This window comes from Schistocerca piceifrons, chromosome 10 (genome assembly GCF_021461385.2).
Source record: "Schistocerca piceifrons isolate TAMUIC-IGC-003096 chromosome 10, iqSchPice1.1, whole genome shotgun sequence".
NCBI lineage: Eukaryota > Metazoa > Arthropoda > Insecta > Orthoptera > Acrididae > Schistocerca > Schistocerca piceifrons.
Window position 1 is genome coordinate 142,633,213 of NC_060147.1, and position 24,561 is coordinate 142,657,773.

At 41.5% G+C, this 24,561-nt stretch overlaps 1 protein-coding gene across 1 annotated transcript in view; it reads right to left on the reverse strand.

The window, feature by feature from the left end:
* Positions 1-24,015, reverse strand: part of LOC124719004 (SAC3 domain-containing protein 1) — a 45,480-nt gene extending 21,465 nt beyond the window's left edge. The window contains exons 1-4 of the mRNA XM_047244675.1: positions 23,656-24,015; positions 23,145-23,366; positions 14,495-14,656; positions 6,153-6,377 (exon numbers count right to left, since the gene is read on the reverse strand). Of these exons, the coding sequence (XP_047100631.1) occupies positions 6,153-6,377; positions 14,495-14,656; positions 23,145-23,366; positions 23,656-23,732 (686 nt within the window). The 5' untranslated portion in view covers positions 23,733-24,015. The remainder of the gene's footprint in view (positions 1-6,152; positions 6,378-14,494; positions 14,657-23,144; positions 23,367-23,655) is intronic.
* Positions 24,016-24,561: the final 546 nt, after the last annotated feature.

Below are 24,561 nucleotides of genomic sequence, written 5' to 3' on the forward strand. Positions count from 1 at the left end.
TGCTCTGACTGAGAGAAGGTCACATAAAAACTCAGTGATATTTTGCTTAGTAAATGGAAGCACAATCATAATGAGTTTACATAATTTGTGGTAATTGTCTTACGTAGAACTGGATCCTGTCACAGCAATGATGCGATCTCTGCATATCAAAGGTTTACATGTGTGTATTTGTGCTTGTCTCCACCGTTCTCATTGTTTTGTGCTGCATTTAGAGAGTGAATGAGCACATATGGCAATTACTGACTAATTTTCCCCCCACCCTTCCTATCTCTGTCTCACCACCTCTCACTCCTCCTGTTTCTCTCCACATTATAACGCCAACCCCAATAGGGGGTTGCCCGTTCTTACTTCCAGGTATTACGTTTACCAAGTTTGGTTGAAACTTATCCAGGTTTCTTTTTTTTAAATTATTATCAAGGCTTTCAGCACTCACGTACATGTCACATATGTTTAATATATTTCACACACATCTTTAGTGAACTGTACCATTATCGATGCTTACGACATCTTATGTCCTGAGCTATGTGTCGTACAATGTTATAATTTTGTGGGTACATTCAGTCATTATGTGAATACTGTCTGCAAAGTGTGTTGCGAGTACAGTTAGTAGTACAGTAAAAAGTCATGCCTAATGTGGCAATTTTACTGCGAGAACTGAAAATGTAGTAAGTGACAAGTTTTCTTCAAAACATGGTTCAAATGGCTCTGAGCACTATGGGACTTAACTTCTGAGGTCATCAGTCCCCTAGAACTTAGAACTACGTAAACCTAACTAACCTAAGGACATCACACACATCCATGCCCGAGGAAGGATTCGAACCAGCAACCGTAGCGCCTAGAACTGCTCGGCCACTCCGGCTGCCAAGTTTTCTTCCTTCCATCATTTTGTGGCATTGTCAGTGAGAAAAATTTTCATACGGAATTGAAATTATGTACAAAGTTTGTTATAAGTCACTAAGGGCTCTCATCCTCAAATACTGGATGAATGAAGTCCGGTTATTAGCATGTCATGAGCTACACTGCTTTTTCATTCACACCCACACATTTTTGATAGGTGGCTGGCTCTTACCTCACAGTGATTCTTTGCAGACATTAAGTGATAGGTTTACCAAGTTTGGCTGAAATCGGTCCAGTGGTTTAGGAGGACATGTGGTACGTACACAAGTAGATAAATGTAAGGATAAAATAAACACACCACAGTATTATTTCAGCACCACCAGAAGGTCACACAAGGGTAGTTTCCACACACACACACGACCACCATTTCCGGCTGCCGAGGCCCAAATGCGCACTGCAACAGTGTCTGTCATGAGCAGTAATTTGGGGTGGATGTTGGGGATAAGCAGGAGGCATTGGGTGGGGAGGGGGGAAGGACAGCAGGAGAGGGGTGGGGGAAGATGATGTATTGCCTGTAGAGGATGCGGGACGTAATGGGGCAGGATAGGGTTGCTGGTGCAGAGTTGGGAGGCTGTGTGGGGGCAGGTGAGCAGGAAAGGGAGAGGGCAAAGGAGAGAGGTAGAGACGGGGGAAAGACTGTGGGTACATCACTGAAATAGAAGGCGTGTGTAGTGCTGGAGTGGGGGCAGGGATGGGGATTGGTGAGTGGGAGGCAGAGATTAGTGAATGTTGAGGTCAGGGGGATTCTGAGAATGAACACCCCCAATGCCCACAGCCTTGCCACTTATTGAACACTACTTTTCCCAACGCCTGTCCAACTCCACACCTACAGCCTCCTTCCCGGTCACTGCGACTGACTGTATACTCACCCACAAATACTTCTCCTTTGAAGGCATCGTCTAAGTGACGAAGGAAAGCAGACAGTGAGGTAAAAATGGAGATAGAAAAGTAAAAGGGGAATTAAACAACTGCTAGCACTGAAAAAAAAGGAGTGGAGGAGGGGCTATATTGTAATGGAGAATAACTCCAGGAGGGTGTCTGTATGTGAGGACATGTTGCAGGGGAACATCCCATCTCCAGAGTTCAGGTAAGCTAGGAATGGGTGTCAAGATCCTTCCCCTATAATTCTTTCCCTCTACCATCGATTCATCTGCAGTTTTCAGGAACATCTCGTGCTGTAAATATGTGCCTCTCCCCGGCGCAATCCTCGTTATTATGTCTATCTCACATCTTTTTTTCTTTATCACATCTAATACACAGATAGCAAAATCCGTCTTCGAAACCATCTCGTCCGAGTTTAAACATTTTCCTTTCATTTATGCCCGTCTGCTAGGGCTCACTCCACTTCATTAAGCAACTGACTCACTTCCAGTCCACTTTCTGCGACAACTGCTGCGACGTGCGTGAACTGAAACGTGCAATGTATATCCTCGAGAGATGACTTTTGGGATGGCAATTTTGTGCTTTTTTGCATTAGTAATTCATATTTCCTTTCTGGAAATGGAACATTAATTACAGTCCAGTAAAGCGTGACACTATCACAGCCAATTTCCTTTACGCAGTTAGATCTACTCGATGTTCTCTCTCTACCGTCTGAAGTGTACAGTTGCCTAATTTATTTTCCTCTCACACAACAAGGGACTGTGGATTACTCTGATAGGCACTGTATAAATTCCATAAAAAATTACCTGAAATCCTTAGTCCACTTGACATCTTAACTCCATGTGTTGAAAAACAATGCCTTCAGTAAGATAACTGGTAGTAAGATGTGCTTCTCAGAAACACAGTAAAGTTAAGGTGTATTCAGTCTTGAAAGTCATACTGAAAGTGAGCCCTTCTGTGATAAAAAACCACTAGCTATTTGCTTCCCATACTTTGGGAGGAGACAGTATGGACCAAAACATGAATAAAGTGTCTAGTAAACGCAGTCTCTAAAGTGGATACCTTAAGAGCTATGAGTACTTGTTCAGTAGAAGAGATGTGTTTTACAGTAGCAAAGATGAACACAAGCTTACAATAGAAGAGATTTGTTTCACAGTATCAAAGATGAAGAAGTGCTCACAGTTCTTAACGTATGCATTTTAGAGAAATTTTTACTAGCCTGTTTGCTTCACACGTACGTTCCTGTCGTATCCTCGAATACTGACCATTCCTCGTGGGACACAGTGTATGCAGTGCCATTGCGAGAAAAGAAAAATCTAATTAAAAACTGCACTCCAGAGAGTTCCATACGCCATTAGCAACTCCAGCTGCATGACACAGAGAATAGAGGAGGGGGAAACACAGAGCCTAAACTACTTCTGGACAGATGCAGAAGTACACGTTTATGTGCAGCACCCAGCTGGGCAGTGGTCATCTGGGCCGGAGCCCCCACCGCTGCCATCGTCTCCTCCCCTTCTGTGCAGATATGGGCTGACGTATTTTGGGTTCACTTTACTGTGTCTTATACATTTAAATCTACCTATCCGCAGTGCCAGTATTTTGCCTGCCTGAGGTAAGTACTGGCTGCACATTCTGCCTCCAGAAAACTGTACACAAATTCACAGCACAGTGTAAAGTAACAGAATACTAAGATACATAACAAAGTTTGCACTACAGACGACAGCACAGTAACCGATAGTAACTCCCAACGTATACACAAACTTACGTAACTCAATACGCTCGTACGAGATGTGAGAGAAAAGTCACGAGAATGACAACACTGTGAGCAATCTGGCAACGTTACGCTGTTCTACTTGTGTCGACAGACGTGTTCGTATCTTTCAGAGGCTCAGTTCGAGTTTCAGTCCCTACAGCCGTCACGTGATTTCTGACAGTGCAATCGGTGAAGTTGTGTTTTTGTTGCGTGTTACAAACAGGGAACAATGAAATTTAGAGAAACATTATGAACATCAAGTTTTATGTTACATTTGGGAAATCCACGAGTACGATCTCTGAAAAGTTGAAACGGGACTACGGGGTATATTCCTTATTGAGAGCACAAGTTTTTTGCTGACGTGAATTGTTTTTGGAAGGCAGAGAATACGCCGAAGATGAACCTCACTCGGGGAGACCTTTGACTTAAAAAACAGACGAAAACGTCTAATGTGTGCACGCTCTCGTCAGATTAAACCGACGTTTAACAATTAAGGATGGTAGGTGACCTGTTAAACTTCAACACTGTCACCATACATCAGCTTTTGACTCGGTGCTGAAGAAACGTGCTTCGATCTTCTTGAGAGGACTGCCAATGACCACGAATGGTTCAATTGTGTGATGACAAGTGATGAATCGTGGATTTTTGAGTGCTATCCTGAGACAAAGTGACAAAGTGAGAAGTGGCAGACTGAGATATCTCCTCAACTGAAAAAAGCTCGAATGAGCAAATTGGAGATCAAAACAATGCCGATCTGACTTTCTGACTGTAGGGATATCGTGCATAAAGAATATGTTCACCTAGGACAAACTATCACCTAGGTGTTTTACAAATATGTCCTCGAAAGGCTCCAGAAGAGGGTGAATCGAGTGAGACTGTTGCAGACGATGGTTGCTGCATTGTGACAATGCCCCATCTCACACAGTTACTTCCGTCACGAAATGCTTCACCTCAAGAGGCATTCCTATTGTTCCATAGCCCCCAATTCGCCTGACCTGCATCCTTGTGACTTTTTCTAACTGAGAGTTATCTCGGTAACCCTCGTGCCTTAACCATCACCTTGACGCAGGCAACGATATTGAAGTGATATTCTCAAAATTGCATGAGAGTGGAATTGGTAGCTTCGGTCAACTCAAAGCAATGCTTGGAGAGTGTTTTAGTGTAGAGCTTCTTAAAGTTACAAATAATCTGCTGGTCAATAGGCTGGAGTAATGGAGTGGTGTTGGGAGGCAAAAATAGGATACTGATGAACTGAAATTCTTGAAGGAAGTGGTCTTGTAGCCCTGGAGGATGAGTAGGAGCATCGTCCATAGCAATCAACATTTCACTGATCCAATGACAAAAAACATCATGTGTCTCCCAAGCCTTGTTGTTCGACCTCCACATCACATTTACATCTTCTGGACTTTATACGTCTCGAAGGCTCGTGGAGTTTCTGAATGGTAAACAAGTAGCAGTTTAATTTACAAATCACTGCTTGCATTGACACAAAACAGCAGTGTGAGACAATCTTTCATTTTCTTGTGACGGTGCAGTGTATTCTCCGCTGTTGTTATAAAGGTACAATTCGGCATCTTTCTCCAAAATAGACCAGTCTCATCACAATTAAAAACCTGTTGCGTAAACCCTCAGAATCTACGAGCATCTCGAAGCTGCCGATGAAGTTCTCTGCTGCCTCTGGGTCAGAGCTGGCTGCTTCGCCGTGCCTCATAAGACTGTGGATGTCGGTTCTTCTCTTAAACTTCTCGAACCACCGACGGCTTCCCTTAAACACTCCTTCAATCACTGACGATCCTGGCGTCTTCTTAATGAGGTCGGCGAAAATCATTCTCGTCTCGTCACAAATGATGTTCTCTTTAATAGTGTTGCCCTGCAACTGTTTTTCATTTATCCAGGTAAGGAGCAACCTGTTGATATCATCCAAAAAATGAAACCATTGTTTAGATACTTTTGTCACTCCCTTTGAAGCACCTATCTCCTTAATCTTGTCCTTCTTCTTGAGAACAGTGCAAATACTTGATGTAGACTGATTATATGTGCCTGCTAAATCAGCAATGCTCACACCACGTTCGCATTTTTCAACGATTTTACATTTCATTTCTAAGGTCATTTTCTTTGTCTTACGGTCATGTTCTCGCAGCTTTATCTTCGGGAACATTTCTAGGATCGTTTCAAAAATTTGCACAAAAAAAGCACAGTGTGAACACAAGTTTAGAGAAATGTGTGATCACAAGCTGCACTAAGACGGTAGCAGAAAGAACGCTAAATCCAGATTGCAGTATGTACTAAAGACACAGTTCGTATGCCGCTGCTGAGAATGAAAGGTGTTCAAACTGTTGAACGTGTGTGACATCACACTAAACTGCTGTCACTCATTGCGCGAAACATCGCTCATTATGTGAATCATTTTTACAGTTTGTTTTGCTCATTATGCGAATTGCACACTATGCAAGGTGCTCATTAAGTGAGGTTCCACTGTATTTAGTAGATTTTATTAACCGAGATAAGCAGCTCTATTACTGACAGCCTTAGATATTTGAAGATATCACAAACTTCAAGAAACTGCAAGATAAGTATCCATTTCTGGTGGTTGCACTTTAACGGGTCGGCTCAGACGCACCTGTACGCCGCAGGCAGCTGCAGAGCCCGCTGCAGCGCGTCTGCACTTCCCGGCGCCAGCACGAGGTAGAGGGCCTCGGTGTCCGCCCGACCGTCGCAGCCGGTCGCGCTCCCACCACTCTCCTGCTCCTGCCGGTCGTAGAGAACCAGCAGCCGCTGCACGCACTCCAGCAAGTGCTGCCTGTGGATCACCGCGTCAAAGCGCGATGCTGGCTCTTCGCACGACCTGGAAAATGCGCTACCTGAAACTTAGGTAAGTCGTACGTACAGGGCAACGGGGGTCGTTCGATCGATAGTGCCCCACAACTTTTCTCTCGGAACATATTTTTCTCTTAAGAGGTAGAATTTGGTGACAATGTCAATCGACATTTCTTCCACATTACTTTTTTCCTACACAGTCTGTAGGACACACAAGAGTATGTATTCCTTGAAAGTGTAGGCTTCTGCGAGTATGTGGTCACTGTCAACAAACTTTTTCAGGGTATGTGACTTCATTGTCAGTATGTAAAATTCTCCGACGGTTTGGCCACTATCGCAAATGACCTTTCTGGAGGTGTTTTGCTTGCTGTTGAATGAAAAAAAAAAAATAGTTCTTATAGACTAGGGAAGAAGCTGTTTTCGTGATCTGATAGGTTTTAAGGATGAGGAGGAAGGGTATTAATACATCCTTTATTGGTTTTTCTTTTGTTTCTTGTTATTGGTGGAAACAGAAATCCTCTAGTGGCATTTGATTTATTTCTCACCACTGGTGAAAATAGGCATATGAGAAATGAGTGGCAGTTGTGATGTAGTGCCGTTTACTTGCTGCCCAGTGCTAGCTGAGGCGTGCCAGTACCCTGTGTGCCTACGGTCACTTTGGTCTCCTGCCCGACTGTTCAGGTCTCTTGTGAGAGCTGATACCCTGTAGCACTGTTATTGCTGGCAGCTGAGATGCTGAAAGTGTGTACCAATCTTCTCTACTCGTGTTGCCCGGTCATTCGGTTACTTCTATCACCTCTCTAATCTTCATCGTCAGAGTAACGGCCATTTCACCAGTATGCGTGCTTCTCGAAATCCTGTGCTTATTTCGCACTCGTCCTGGCGTTTTGACACTGCCGACTCGGTGTGTTCTCTCAGGCAGATATAGTTTTCGTGTCCACATATCTGTGTCATAATCGGTCACCGAGCCTCACCTACGTACACTAGTTCACACTCACTGCCGATTTCATGAACTCCAGCTGTATGTAGTCGTCTACTGCAGCTGTCATTGAACCGAGAATATCTTTTATTACGTCCCTGATTCGAAAAATTGGCTCAAAACTTGCTCTGTGGAGAATTTTCCCACACGTTCGGTGATCCCTCACAGGCACACTAATACGACGGTACTCTGTGTTTCCTTCTGCACTTCCCTACTGCCTTCCTTTGCCACCTAAGCTTTGCCTATTATTTTCACATCATAACCATACGATCGAAAGGTGGACCCCAGGTTTTTTAGTTCTGCCTCCAGATGTTCGTCATCGCCAATCTTGTGGGTCCTCTCAGTTAAAGTGAGCAGGGCAGATTTCTTCTGAGCAGGGAGATAGTGGCAGGAAGCATGTAGACACCTGTCTATGCTTGTGGATTTTTCTGTATACGCTGTGGTCATGTTTACTATCTGGATTTTGGTAAATTTCTACATCGAGGAAAGGCAGCACCCTATTCTTTTCGATCTCCATAGTAAATTGGATTTTACTATACTGTTCGGTCAGGTGTTGGTGGAAATTCTCTTAATCTTCTTCTCCTTGAGGCAGGACAACAGAGGTATCATCAATACACCAGAACCAGAATTTTGGGCATAATGGGGCTGACTGGAGAGCTGTTTCTTCAAATGCCTCCATGAAAATGTCTGCTGCAATAAGTGAGAGGGGAAACATGCAGGTACATTGTCTGTTGAGGTAGGCGGTCATTAAACAGTGGCGCACTAGCTCACAGACATCGGTAGCAACGCATTCCTCTGAGATGTTCACAGTGGCCGACTGCTCCATTCATAAATAAAGACTTCACATTGTAACTAACCAGCAGATCCATAACCAAGATACATTCTTCTTTTAAAAGTGTCCAAAATGAGTGGGGTCCTTAAAGTATGAATCTATTGGCTCACTAGATGTTGAAGCTTCAGAGCGACTTCTTTTGCTACTTTATAGTTTGGTGAGTTTATGCTGTTAACCGTGGGTCTTGTAGGAAAAGACCTTTGTGGAACTTTGGCATCCCATACGTCCTCAGTGCCGGTGAAACTTGCGGGATGAGTCTTCCAGCTGTGTGAAGTTCATTCTGGTTTGCTTTAACAGTGCTTGTATCAATTTGATTATCTTGGCTGTCAGATTCCCTTTACGTTACTTATAAATGGGTTCACTAAGGAGATCCTCCAGTCATTTGATATAATCTGATATGTCCAACACTATGGCGCCATTTACCTTGTCTGGCTGTAATACTACTTAGCACCGTTCTTCAGGTTTGCAATAGAATATCATTTCTTCTTGCTGGTGTTTTGTTTGGGTTGCTTTGTGTGAGCCAGGACTTGTACCCTTTCTTATCCATCACTAATTGTGGTAGGTGACATACTGAAACCTCAATGGATTCGATGATGCCTTCTTTTCATAACCCCTTTTCAGGCTACAGCAAAATTCATCACCTTAGTCAGCATTTGCATAACTGCATCACATACGGTGTAGATAGAGAGGTTACCCACTGTCTGTCACATGTCCGGTGTCAGTCCATGTTCATCTGTCATTTTCTGCTACAGCTTCTCGAACTTCCTCGTCTGACGGTTGGTGATACTATCGCTCGACTTCGTGGCTTGTCAAAAAGTTAACCTGTCATCCTTCTACCAGTCTTTCATATCCAGTTCGCACAATATTCTGTTGTCGGTGTTGAAACTAATATGAATGTGGCATATCCTTTCCAGTAATGACAAGAAATGAAGCAAACACCAATAACAGACATCTAATACCCTTCCTCCATGTACTAAATATCCTATCGGATCACAAAAACAGCTTCTTCCACTGGTATATAAGAACCAAAGTTTTTCTCATTCAGTAGTAAGCAAACCACTCTGAGGAAGGCCATTTGAAATTGTGGCCAAAATGCTGGAAAATTTTATATGCTTATAATGCAGTCATATACTCCAAAAAAATTTAAATTTACTGACACATGTTCCTTGTTGGTAAATGTTCTCATCACATGATCGTAGCCATGTTGTCACTAGATCAATTGTGCCCTCATCACCTTCAAAGTGTGTCCCACATAAAGAAACATTAAGTCCGCACATATAATGGCATCCACTTCATTCACTGTGTTGGGAGCAGTGGTCATGACAGGCCATCTTAAATGCAGCCAATTGTGAAGCTCAGTTTCTGCACTTTCTGATGCTTTATCCATATTTACCCATTGCGCAACACTAGCCCTGTCAAATGCATCATTACCACACACTGTACACAAACATTTACGCATATTCATCACAGTTTATTTTTCCACAAGCAGAAATTCAATTAAAGGGCTTTGCCAGTTAAAGAATGTCTCATCAGGAAAACATTCTGACAGTTCACTATAGCTTTCCAAAAAAAGTTCACTATAGCTTTCCAACCGCTGGAACTGCTGAAAACTTCACACAAGTGTACAAGTAACATCAAGTTTGAAGCACTTAAAGGATGTTTTCCTATATATATTAAAGGCGGTAAAAAATCTGGGGCATTATTTATTGGATGATCCTTGTTCTTTGAGGTGAGTGAGGCTAAAACATTCATAATTACATGTTAAAAGGTAAAGTGTGAAACAGAAATCTGATCCACTGTGCTCCATTTTCATTCACTCATACACACAAAAGCACAAAATATATTAACACTCACAAGGGGACAATCATACCTGTTAATCACATAGGTTGATGAGTCTTGTTGATGAGTCTTCAATATGTTGTTGAGGGACCTTTCATGAGTACCTGTGTAGCTGCTTTCATCGTAAAGTCTCTGAACAGCCTGTCCTTCCCACAAAAAGTTTGATCATTATCAGTTGCATAATTGCGGTTAAAATTAGGGATGAGTATTTCTGTCTGTATTATAAATCCTTCCACAACTGCTAATAATTAATCCATCATTGAGAACTCTTTGGGGATGTCCAAACTATGAACCATAAATGGAATACACATTTGAAGAATTTCTGCTGCACAGATTGATTTATCAATGAAATTACTATGGTGAAAATGACTATTTTTTAATAACTGAATTACATTCTCTGCCAGGGTTCCAATTACCTCTTTCCGTGCCCTGAAATGAGAAATGTCCTGCCCACTATCCTTCCCACCCCTCCTACAGTGGTGTTCCACCAACCAACGAACCTAAACAGTATACTCGTCCATCCTTACACAACCCCTGCTCCCAACCCCTTACCTCATGGCTCATACCGTTGTAATAGACCTAGGTGCAAGACTTGTCCCATACATTCTCCCACCACCAAGTACTCCAATCCAGTCACTAACACCTATCCCATCAAAGGCAGGGCTACCTGTGAAACCAGTCATATGATGTACAAGCTGCGCTACAGAGAAAGGCAGAATAAATGGTCACAGGTTTGTTTAATCTGTGGCAGTGTGTTACAGAGATACTGAAGGAACTGAACTTGAAGACTCTTGAAGATATATGTAAACTACTCCGAGAAAGTCTCTTAATGTAGTTTCAAGAACCGGCTTTAAATGATTACCCCAGGGATACGATACAATCCCCTACGCAATGCTCACACAAGGATTATGAGGATAAGAGTAGAACGATTACTGCGTGCAAAGAGCCATTCAATCAATCATTCTTGCCATGCCCCATATGTGAATGGAACAGGAAGAGACCCTAATAACTGGTACAATGGGATGTACCCTCTGACACGCACCTCATGGCGGTTTACAGAGTGTAGATGCAGATTTAGATGTAGAGGTATTCTATGTAATTTTCAGAGAAGTCATTCAGTAATATCTCACATGAGGTCTTGTCATGCTCACCACTAATAAAACTGTAATTATCGCAGTTGACTGTCAGGTGATTAAAGACTCCTCCAATTATGTACATACCTACCAGTAAACTGAGGGTTTCTCTTATGTTTCCGCTTACATTGGGCGATGAATGTTGTGGCTGATAGAACAATCCAATCACAAATTTCTGCTTACTCTCAATATTGGGTGTTTACCTTCAATATTGAGTCGTGTACCGAGTAATTATTAACTACACTGTTTTTAGGACAACTTCAAACTCTTGCAGTTTGTTGTGAATACTTCTGCTGCTGATCACATGAACCTGGTTTCCAAAATGCCCAGGTAACTATCACAGTGACTCATCCTTTCCTTTCCTCTGTAGGTGGATCATTTCAACATGTTTTTTCTGCTGGGTTATAGGTGTTGATAGCCTGAGAGATTCTTAGATTGTCACTGCAGATGAAGGATTTGCTAGCACAATTTGACCTACCAACCCTACAGCCATCAAAATCACATATAATTAAAAAATGCAGACTGTGATCTAATTAGCTAGAGAAACCTTTAGGGCATATTCAGGAAATAAAATGCAGCCATTGAACCCCTGCTTACGCTCATCAGTGTAAAGTACAACAATGATGTAGTATTTAGATGAAATTCTCAAAAACATGGATTTGAAAACAAAGTCACGTGCACTATTACTTTCACCCTGATAAATCAAAAATAATTACGGGTCTGTTTATTAACCAGGCAGTTGAACAACTGCACCTTTAATGAAGCACAGTCGTGTGGTCCACATTAATTGTTATTAGGCTGTGGTTCCCTCAAATTCCAAATGGCCTAAAAGCTCACAGCCCATTTATAAAGTTCTCTCCATTGTGTGTGTGTGTGTGTGAGGGGGGGGGGGGGGTGACAGTAGGGAATCTTGGTGTCCGAGGCATCGAGACTGTAGACATGACAAGCGTCTGTTGCCAAATTGTGAGTGGGGCTCACCACCCTTGTCAAAGCAGCTGGTGGGAATATGTCCCATCTTATAAGTTCCTGTTGCCAGCCAAATACCCTCACAGTGAACGAAACAGATGAGTTTTAGGTGTGACTGCATAGCCACACCGTGAACTGTGCATTTGTAGTCGAGGCCAGATCACACAAAAATCTCATATAACATTCAGTCTACTCTCCGTGACCTATGTCTGAGGCATTTTAATGTATTCAATGCCATTAGGTGTTTGGCCTTCATATCCCTCACGTGCGATAATTCTGTCACCCTCTCACAAATTTCGAAACCCAAAAACATCATTCAACTTAAAAATTGAGAGTTTTTCATTTTCATTTCAGAAGCAAGACAGGAATGATCAAAATTTACACAGAAACACTGCTTAAGAAAAATTTAAAACCTGTGTACCAGTGCACTCCTCTGACCACCTTACCACCTTATAGTCAGTATCGTCAGTTGTGACCGACGAGTAGTTGTCATGTGATCGGGTAAGGGTCAAGATATCGTAAAGTTGTCAACAAGCATTGAACAATGAATGGAAGGATTAAGTATGGGTGGAATGTCATCAACTGCTGTATCTAACAGTCACACTTAACAAGATTTCTGAGGGATACCATTCTCCTGCTCAAATCAGACCAAAGGAGCATCACCTAATGAATGTCTAAAAAAGCGTCGAGAAAGGAAGGACGTACAAGTACCCAGAGAGAGCCTCAGATGTTCCATTTGTGGAGCCTTCAGACGACATTACGCCTCTGAATAATGTCAGTCACAGCTTGAAGAAGATACCTACATGGTGCCATCCATGGACGAAGGACTATCATTGTATTCCCACTTCTCGCAGTGTGAGACTATCGAGGGTCGAACAGTACTTCCAAACCTGCCAAAAAAGTTACTACGCAGTTCCTACAATTCTAAGTGCTGGATCATGTGCTAGTCGAACACAACTTCTACTACGGTGACTACTTGGCAATGTGACATCCTTCCCGAGTTTCAGAAGGGATACTAACATTATATTCCTCCAGGAAGCCTTGAATCGGCCTAATTAGAAAGGATAGGAGAAGTTTTTTGATCCTTTTTTCAGGTACTATGATACCAGTACTGGATCCCTTCCTCATCTGGTGCATTCCTAGGACATGTGTCAGCATAAATACACAAATATCTGCAACCAGTTGCAGTTAGTTAGCTGTGTGTTCCATACAGCACTTTCACAATTTTTAAAGAAAATGTGTGAAACGAGGCTACATATCCACAATATATTTAGGAGCTGGTACATTACCGTTTTTGTAAATCTCACAGTGGAGCAAAAATTTTACAAGAATAAACATATTAGTCTTTGACATAACTCTACTTCCTAATAATAGATATAAAGCTGCTTTCTTTAAACTGCTGTACATACTATCGCTTTTTAATAAATGGTTGTCTATGGAACAGAAAATATTGTACTGTACTCCTTTCTGAGACAATAACAGCTTTGGTAATGAGTAATAACGGTCTTTCTTTTTCCAATGTTGAAACTGTGGGAATCATTATTCTCCTCAAGCAGCAACAGTTTATCTATGAGAATTATCTTTAGTGAATATATAAGGGGCAGTCAAATAAAAGAGGGACAGATGGAAAAAAATAAATTAACTGTTTCAATATTATGAGAAGGAAAGTTGCTACTAACCATATAGTGGAGATGCTGAGTAGCTGACAGGCACAACAAAAAGACTCTCACAATTATACCTTACCGTCATTAAGGTCTTTGTCAACAATAGACAAACATACGCACAGGCAAACACACTTATGCAAACACAGTGTGAGTTGAGTTTGCAAACACACTCACGCAAACTCAACTCACCCTACGTTTGCATGAGTGTGTTTGCGTGTGCGTATGTTTGTCTATTGTTGACGAAGGCCTTAATGGCAATAAGCTATAATTGTGAGAGTCTTTTTGTTGTGCCTATTTGTGACTCAGCATCTTCACTATTTAGTGAGTAACAACTTTTCTTCTCATAATATTGTTACACTCCAGGATTTTTGATTGTTTAAAGTAAACTTTTTATTATTTAAAAAATAATTTCCATATCTGTTAACACATTTACGCCAATGTGAGACAAGACAATCCATGACTTCACAGAAAAATATTTGTTGGAGTGAACAAGACTGTACAGATGGTGCGTAAGGGCTTCCCAGCAAAATTTCTGCAGTGCAGTCAAAACAACCTCTGCAACATGTGGGATTGCCCACACTGGGAAGCCAAGTTCCCTTTTCCATATAGGCTATCCTCGAAAAGAATAAACAGCTTTTTTTGACAACGCTATAATCTTCTCGAGCCAATATCCGCATAGAAAACTGTAAAGAGGATGAACAATGAAGGCACGCTCTGCTGTGTGCTACGTACCTATATCCGGCGTATGCCAGAAATCTCGCAATCGGCTCCAGTATCTCCACCGATTCCACAGATGGCGTGCCTTGTATTACCAAATCCTGCCTCACAGCACGCAGGCGGTCGAACACAAAGTCGTACACTTCATTCCAAGGCAGGCTCTGGCTGGGAACAACTCTGAAAGTTTACACGGGTGAGATGTTTATTGAGCGGCACTGCCAATGATCGCATTGCTCAAAAATAAACACATGTTAGTTTCATCTAGGACATTAACAATATAAACTGTTTAAAAGAGAGAGAGAGAGAGAGAGAGAGAGAGAGAGAGAGAGAGTATGTGCAGCTAACTTGTGACTTGCACAGTTTATGTTTGGTTGGTAATCTCTAACCCGATCTTGCTTCAACCACAGAAAGTCACTACATACTGCAACCTGTGTGACAGAGGTTAAAGTAAACCTGCACTCTTAGAACAGTATGATAAGAAGCAATGGGTTTGCAATCGTGAATGAGACAATGCAGTTAGTGAGTACTGTTCATTCAGTCGACACACTCAGGCAGTGCATGCTTTGTCACTTTATGGCAAGACAGATTATCAATACGGAAAGTTGTCAACCAAACTGGTGTACAGAGGGATGGCTGTAAGGCAATGACCAAACACCAATAAAGTTGGGAGAAAAAAGAAACTTGGTGAACACCACAATAGCATCCGATCACTGATTTCTCTCGTGAGAAACAAAACAATGAAGCTCTTATAGTGGTCAACTGCAGCCAACTACATCAGATGATGATTTTTATATACAATGGTGGTCTGATAATACTGGTAAAAAAAAAGAAAAATGTTTGTTTCATAAACAACTCACCTTGCTTCTCAACATAGTCTTCTTTAAAGGATATACAATTGGTCCAGCAATCCTCCAGCTTTTTCATCCAGCCGGAAATGTAGGTTCTGTTGAACTATCACTTCCCCATTTGATGAAAATTTCTTCCCAAAGAAGCCGAAGCTTCAAGTTATGGAATGGCAAAAGTCACTTGGGGCTAAGTCTGGTGAATAGGGTGGATGCTGAACAGCTTCAAAGCTCAGCACTTTCGCTATTGTTATTACTGATGTGAGGGATGGTGCATTATCCTGGTGAACCAGCACTTTTTTGTGTGCCTCTCTTCGTATTTTTTTAGCCAACACAAGTTTCAAATGATCCAACAATGAAACAGAATAGTGTCCAGTTATGGGTCTCCCCTTTTTCTAGTATTCTATGAGGACTATTCCTTAAAAAACAGTGACCATCTCCTTACCAGCTGACAAAATGGTCTTAGCCTTCTTCAGTGCACTTTCATCAGCCTTTGTCCATTGTTTTGACTCAAGTATATAATGGCGGATCCAGGTTTCATCAACAGTCACAAACCAGTGCAAAAAGTATTGCAGATTATATTAAACATCAAAAGACATTGTGTTCAAATGTTGTACTGGATGTGCTTTTGGTCAACTGTAAGCAACTGTGGCACCCACGTCACTCACAGGTTTCATATAGGTCATTCTCCATGCTGGAATTAATGCATTAGCTCAGTTGAGATGCCTACAGTCTCAGCGATCTCACAAATTCTTATTCAGCGGTCTCAGATTACCGTACCATCGGTTTTGAAGGCTTTGTGGTGACCCCGACCGAATGGCCGGAACGAGCTTCGTCTTCAGTGCTCGTCCAATCGTATTACATTTTTTTATCCAAAATTAAATGGTCTCCAATGGCGGTTTGAGTCCATATGAAATACATGCAATTCTGTTTTGATTTGTGTGGCACTTCAACCCTTCACCAGAAAAACTGTAATAACAGCACGTAATTTGATTTTCTCCATTTTCAATTGCTGTTGACACATTGATGAATTCAGATAGCTGTCATCAATGAACTGTAAGCCGTACATTGTTGAAATTCTTTATATGAGCCTTGGGATAATAACGCTTACCAACAATGATACACAATAAACATGTTCCGTTGTTTCACGGAAATTTATCAGAATTATCAAACCACCTTTGTATGTTCACAGAGTCACTGTCTGGGCTTGGCCAACTACATTCTGCCAGTTCTGCAACTCGAGTGTGGAGAGGAATCGTACAAGATGGAATGGGTGTGGACACAGGGAGAGGGGAGGTGCAAAATGGGGTGAAAATTTGGCAAAAAGTGGCTGATAGCTGCGAGAGAGGCAGCGGATACACGGAGAAGAGACTCAGAACCAGTGTGCCCACTCAGGCTGAAGGCAGTGGGACTGCGTACGGCACACAGCGACATGGACGGGTGGATCTGGACAGAGGCTGCAGAGAGGAGGTGGTGAGGGGAATCAGGTACCTGAGGCAGAGGCGGAGGTGGGTGTCGGACAGGGCCTGGCAGAGAAGGAAGTCGGGAGGATTAACAGACCTGAGAATGTGATGCTGGGATACTCAGTTCAGAGACACTGGTGTCTGGTGCAATGTCGAATGACAGAGCACTGAACTCGATTGAAGAGTTATAGAGATAGGCAGCCAGTTGCCGGCGTTCAGTTATTGGCAAGAGGTGCAGTCCTGAGTGCAGTGGCCTGTTTCTCATGTAGAACTGAACTTGAGGCTCTGTTCTGCCGAGAAATCAATTTCGTGGATACGGTAAATGGATTATTGGGTTTAAAAATGATGAGGGCAGAGAAACAGGCCTGTAGTTTTCTGCCTATTGTTTTACTTTTCCTGAAACAGAGGCATAACTCTTGACTGTTTAAGATATAATGGAAAGTTCCCCACTGGAAATGACTCATTCATTATGTTGGTGTAGGGAGATACTCTTCCCAATACGCACTGTTTCAATGCATCTAGGCCTGTTGTTGTTGTTGTTGTTGTCTTCAGTACAGAGACTGGTTTGATGCAGCATTCCATGCTACTCTATGCTGTGCAAGCTTCTTCATCTCCCAGTACCTACTGCAACCTACATCCTTATGAATCTGCTTAGTGTATTCATCTCTTGGTCTCCCTCTACGATTTTTACCCTCTACGCTGCCCTCCAATACTAAATGCCTCAGAACATGTCCTACCAACCGATCCCTTTTTCTAGACAAGTTGTGTCACAAATTTCTCTTCTCCCCAATTCTATTCAATACCTCCTCATTAGTTATGTGATCTACCCATCTAATCTTCAGCATTCTTCTGTAGCACCACATTTCGAAAGCTTCTATTCTCTTCTTGTCCAAACTATTTATTGTCCATGTTTCACTTCCATACATGGCTACACCCCATACAAATACTCTCAGAAACGACTTCCTGACACTTAAATCAATACTCGATGTTAACAAATTTCTCTTCTTCAGAAACGCATTCCTTGCAATTGCATCTACATTTTATATCATCTCCACTTCGACCGCCATCACTTGTTTTGCTCCCCAAATAGCAAAACTCCTTTACTACTTTAAGTGTATCATTTCCTAATCTAATTCCCGCAGCATCACCCGACTTAATTTGACTACATTCCATTATTCTCGTTTTGCTTTTGTTGATGTTCATCTTATACCCTCCTTTCAAAACACTGTCCATTCTGTTCAACTGCTCTTCCAGGTCCTCTACTGTCTCTGACAGAATTACAATGTCATCAGTGAACCACAAAGTTTTTATATCTTCTCCATGGATTTTGAAATCTACTCCGAATTTTTCTTTTGTTTCCTTTACTACTTGCTCAATATACAGGTTGAATAACATTGGGGATAGGCTACAACCTGTCTCATTCCCTTCCCAAACACTGCTTCCCTTTCATGTCCCTCAACTCTTATAACTGCCTTCTGGTTTCTGTACAAATTGTAAATAGCCTTTCGCTCCCTGTATTTTACCCCTGCCACCTTCAGTTTTTGAAAGAGAGTATTCCAGTCAACATTGTCTAAAGATGTTTGCCTTTTCTTAATCTATCTTCTAAGATAAGTCGTAGTGTCAGTATTGCCTCCCGTGTTCCAACATTTCTACGGAATCCAAACTGAGCTTCCCCGATGTTGGCTTCTATCAGTTTTTCCATTCGTCTGTAAAGAATTCACGTTAGTATTTTGCAGCTGTGTATTTTGCAGCTGAGGGTATTTCACCTGTCTCATACATCTTGCTCACCAGATGGTAGAGTTTTGTCAGGACTGGCTCTCCCAAGGCTGTCAGTAGTTCTAATGGAACGTTGTCTACTCCTGGGGACTTGTTTCGACTTAGGTCTTTCAGTGCTCTGTCAAACTCTTCACGCAGTATCATATCTCCCATTTCATCTTCATCTACATTGTCCTTAAGTACGTCGCCCTTGTGTAGACCCTCTATATACTCCTTCCACCTTTCTGCTTTCTCCTCTTTGCTTAGAACTGGGTTTCCATGCCTTCACTACTTCATCCCTCAAAACTACCCATTCTTCTTGTACTGTATATCTTTCCCCCATTCCTGTCAATCGTTCCCTTATGCTCTCCCTGAAACACTGTACAACCCCTGGTTTAGTCAGATTATAAAGGTCCCATCCCCTTAAATTCCCACCTTTTTGCAGTTTCTTCAGTTTTAATCTACAGTTCATAACCAATAGATTGTGGTCAGAGTCCACATCTGCCCCTGGAAATGTCCTACAATTTCAAACCTGGTTCCTAAACCTCTGTCTTATCATTATATATTCTATCTCAAACCTTCCAGTATCTCCAGGCTTCTTCCATGTATACTACCTTCTTTTATGATTCTTGTACCAAGTGTTAGCTATGATTAAGTTATGCTCTGTGCAAAATTCTACCAGGTGGCTTCCTCTTTCATTTCTTACTCCCAATCCATATTCACCTACTACGTTTTTTTCTCTTCCTTTCCCTACTGTAGAATTCCAGTCACCCATGACTATTAAATTTTCATCTCCCTTCACTACCTGAATAATTTCTTTTATGCCATCATACATTTCATCAGTCTCTTCGTCATCTGCAGATCTAATTGGCATATAAACTTGTACTACTGCAGTAGGCATCGGCTTCATGTGTATATCTTGGCCACAATAATGTGTTCACTATGCTGTTTGTAGTAGCCTACCCGCACTCCTATTTTTTTATTCATTATTCATTATTATTATTAAAGTGGCCTTGCTGTGCTGGTACTGCGAATGGCTGAAGCAAGGGGAAACAACAGCCGTAATTTTTCCCGAGGGCACACAGCTTTACTGTACGATTAAATGATGATTGCGTCCTATTGGGTAAAATATTCCGGAGGTAAAATAGTTCCCCATTCGGATCTCTGGGCAGGGACTACTCAAGAGGACGTCGTTATCAGGAGAAAGAAAACTGGCGTTTTACAGATCGGAGCGTGGAATGTCAGATCCCTTAATCGGGCAGGTAGGTTAGAAAATTTAAAAAGGGAAATGGACAGGTTAAAGTTAGATATAGTGGGAATTAGTGAAGTTCGGTGGCAAGACTTTTGGTCAGGTGAATAGAGGGTTATAAATACAAAATCAAATAGGGGTAATGCTGGAGTAGGTTTAATAATGAATAAAAATTAGGAGTATGGGTAAGCTACTACAAACAGCATCGGGAACACATTATTGTGGCCAAGATAGACATGAAGCCCACGCCTACTACAGTAGTACAAGTTTATATGCCAACTAGCTGTGCAGATGATGAAGAAATTGATGAAATGTATGATGAGATAAAAGAAATTATTCAGATAGTGAAGGGAGACAAAAATTTTATAGTCATGGGTGACTGGAATTCGAGAGTAGGAAAAGGGAGAGAAGGAAACATAGTAGCTGAATATGGATTGGGGCTAAGAAATGAAAGAGGAAGCCGTCTTGTAGAATTTTGCGCAGAGCATAACTTAATCACAGCTAACACTTGGTTCAAGAATCATGAAAGAAGGTTGTATACATGGAAGAACGCTGGAGATACTAAAAGGTATCAGATAGATTATATAATGGTAAGACAGAGATTTAGGAACCAGATTTTAAATTGTAAGACATTTCCAGGGGCAGGTGTGGACTCTGACCACAATCTATTGGTTATGAACTGTAGATTAAAATTGAAGAAACTGCAAAAAGGTGGGAATTTAAGGAGATGGGACCTGGATAAACTGAAAGAACCAGAGGTTGTACAGAGTTTCAGGGAGAGCATAAGGGAACAATTGACAGGAATGGGGGAACAAATACAGTAGAAGAAAAATGGGTAGCTTTGAGGGATAAAATAGTGATGGCAGCAGAGGATCAAATAGGTAAAAAGACGAGGGCTAGTAGAAACCGTTGGGTATCAGAAGAAATATTGAATTTAATTGATGAAAGGAGAAAATATAAAAACGCAGTAAATGAAGCAGGCAAAAAGGAATACAAACGTCTCAAAAATGAGATCGACAGGAAGTGCAAAATGGCTAAGCAGGGATGGCTAGAGGACAAATGTAAGGATGTAGAGGCTTATCTCACTAGCGGTAAGATAGAAACTGCCTACAGGAAAATTAAAGAGACCTTTGGAGAAAGGAGAACCACTTGCATATCAAGAGCTCAGATGGAAACCCAGTTCTAAGCAAAGAAGGAAAAGCAGAAAGGTGGAAGGAGTATACAGAGGGTCTATACAAGGGCGACGTACTTGAGGACAATATTCTGGAAATGAAGAGAATGTAGATGAAGACGAAATGGGAGATAAAATACTGCGTGAAGAGTTTGACAGAGCACTGAAAAACCTGAGTCAAAACAAAGCCCCCGAAGTAGACAACATTCCATTAGAACTACTGACAGGCTTGGGAGAGCCAGTCCTGACAAAACTCTACCATCTGGTGAGCAAGATGTATGAGACAGGTGAAATACCCTCAGACTTCAAGAAGAATATAATAATTCCAATCCCAAAGAAAGCAGGTGTTGACAGATGTGAAAATTACCAAACAATCAGTTTAATAAGCCACGGCTGCAAAATACTAATGCGAATTCTTTACAGATGAATGGAAAAACTAGTAGAAGCTGACCTTGGGGAAGATCAGTTTGGATTCCGTAGAAATATTGGAACACGGGAGGCAATACTGACCTTACGACTTATCTTAGAAGAAAGATTTAGGAAAGGCAAACCTACGTTTCTAGCATTTGTACAAGGCTATTTACAATTTGTACAGAAACCAGATGGCAGTTATAAGAGTCGAGGGACATGAGAGGGAAGCAGCGGTTGGGAAGGGAGTGAGACAGGGTTGTAGCCTCTCCCCGATGTTATTCAATCTGTATATTGAGCAAGCAGTAAAGTAAACAAAAGAAAAATTACGAGTAGGTATTAAAATCCATGGAGAAGATATAAAACTTTGAGGTTCGCCGATGACATTGTAATTCCGTCAGAGACAGCAAAGGACTTGGAAGAGCAGTTGAACGGAATGGACAGTATCCTGAAAGGAGGGTATAATGGAATGTAGTCGAATTAAGTCGGGTGATGCTGAGGGAATTAGATTAGGAAATGAGACACTTAAAGTAGTGAAGGAGTTTTGCTATTTGGGGAACAAAATAACTGATGATGGTCGAAGTAGAGAGGATATAAAATGTAGACTGGCAATGGCAAGGAAAGCGTTTCTGAAGAAGAGAACTTTGTTAACATTGAGTATAGAGTTAAATGTCAGGAAGTCGTTTCTGAAAGTATTTGTATGGAGTGTAGCCATGTATGGAAGTGAAACATTGACGATAAATAGTTTGGACAAGAAGAGAATAGAAGCTTTCGAAATGTGGTGCTACAGAAGAATGCTGAAGATTGGATGGGTAGATCACATAACTAATGAGGAGGTATTGAATAGAATTGGGGAGAAGGGGAGTTTGTGGCACAACCTGACAAGAAGAAAGGACCGGTTGGTAGGACATGTTCTGAGGCATCAAGGGATCACAAATTTAGCACTGGAGGGCAGCGAGGAGGGTAAAAATCGTAGAGGAAGACCAAGAGATGAATACACTAAGCAGATTCAGAAGGATGTAGGTTGCAGTAAGTACTGGAAGACGAAGAAGCTTGCACAGGATAGAGTAGCATGGAGAGCTGCATCAAACCAGTCTCAGGACTGAAGACCAGAACAACAACATAAGTTACGTAATGGACTTTGCATCCAAATAAATGTCAAAGACTAGTCCATTATGTAATATAGGTTTTCTTAATAAGGCAAAATGCGTTAAAATATCGTGCAGATGTAAACATTACGCTATGCTACAGGTCAATCTGTTAGCATAAACTTTATTTGGTTTTCATATTTATTAGCTTCATGAATTCACAAGCAATTATCACCGTTTAACTTAACCTAAACCTCTAGCTAGAGTGTACACTGGATACCCCTCTCGCCTACACATGAAGCACCGTTTATGGTGACAAAGAGATCTGTACCGATACCCACGGTACAGGAAAGGCTGAAAAGTGATACAATGACCGTGAGTTGTGGAAGGCAACGAATGTGAAAGACAAATATAGTTTGTGGTAATAGACTGACCCACTTGTAGTGTGGCCTACATTTTAACGCACTTTTCGTCATAAAATTACCACTACAAGGTAAATTATGAAAACGTATATTAGATAATGGAACAAGTCTACAACACGTATTTTGATGCATATTATGTACTACGTAGGGTCGAATATAAACTACGAAAAATGGAAAGGAGGCCCAATACGGAAGTTATACCCATTACCAGAAGTTGTAGTGCAAATAATGACTTACGGCTGCGTACCATCATTGCTGATGACTTACTCGGATAAGAGGTATTTTACAGTCTGGAGCAGCACCTGCGGGGGCCGGATATCGTCGGGGTCCGGTGGTCCGTGTCCAGCTGCTGGCCGACTGTAGCTTTTGATTACGCGTTTGTAGTCAGCTCGCCATCGTGACTTGATAGTTCTTCTGTTTCCAGTTACAGATTCACTTTTCCCCATCTGCACACTTTCCAATTGATGTAGCAAGCCATTTCGCTCTCGCCTAAAAGGGAAAAAAATACGATGGCGCTTATTAAAATAGCAAACTCTGATAATTATCAGAGAACAGTATACTGTATTCTTTTTCCTTTCTACATGTGTGGTACAAATGGGTGCCTGACCGACGCAATGTCTGGGCCAGGTGTACAATGAGCATACAGGAGAGTAAAAGTAGGTAGCCACATAAACAGGTTGCGGTTGAACTCTAAAGCAGAGGGTTTCCAGGAAAGAAATTGTCACTCAAGATATTATTTATGAACAGGATATTGCTCGGTACTCTAGTTCGAACTCACATCCTTATTTCTTTTTCTGGACACATTGACATGCATTTCCCTCGAATGAAGGTATTCACAGTTGAGCTGCTATTCATCTTAAAAGTCACATGTACTACTGCAATTCATATAAACGTGTGAAGACTACGCTCAACAATATCCAAAATTACGAAATAATAAAGTACATAATTTTTCCCCGAATCTACTGTCGTACGCCGGAACCACTCGTTCTAACATTCCCTGCGCCATGTGGTCTACGACGGTTTCATAAAAGTCAAACTCAGTTCCCCCACAGGTTATGCTGTTTCATCTGCATAATATTCTCACGTGTTTACAAACACACAAAAGCTAAATAACACACGCTAGAGAAAAAGTAAACAAACCAAAGATGGTATTTTTTACCCCATTCAGTCATTGCTGCGTAATAATAAAGTTTTGTTCACTCACTATCCACATTCTTTCGTGTAGGTAAGCTTTACCTATCCCTCATAGTTTACTATTAAACTTTATATCTTTATCTGTCCATTACATATAAACACGATTATCTTCTTGCAGGTTTTAATCCTCGGATCATATAGCACAGACTAGACTGGCAATTTTTGCAGGATTTTACTCTTGATATGAAATGCTAGAAACTTGTTCCTCGTCTCAGTATATTTTCTGAATTGAAATAACATATGGTCGTATCTCCCCGAGTAGTGTTATTACAATCATCGTATTAATACTAACAGGAACCTCGGTCATTTTGCAGCTGATGCAGTTATCTATAACGAAACACTGTCTGAAAAAAGCTGCACAAGATTTCAAAGTGTGCAAAGATTGACAACATATCTTAAATGTTCAGAAATGTAAAACTGTGCACTTCAAAAACGAATAAACATAATATCCTGTGACTATAATATCAATGAGTCACTGATGCGGTCGGCC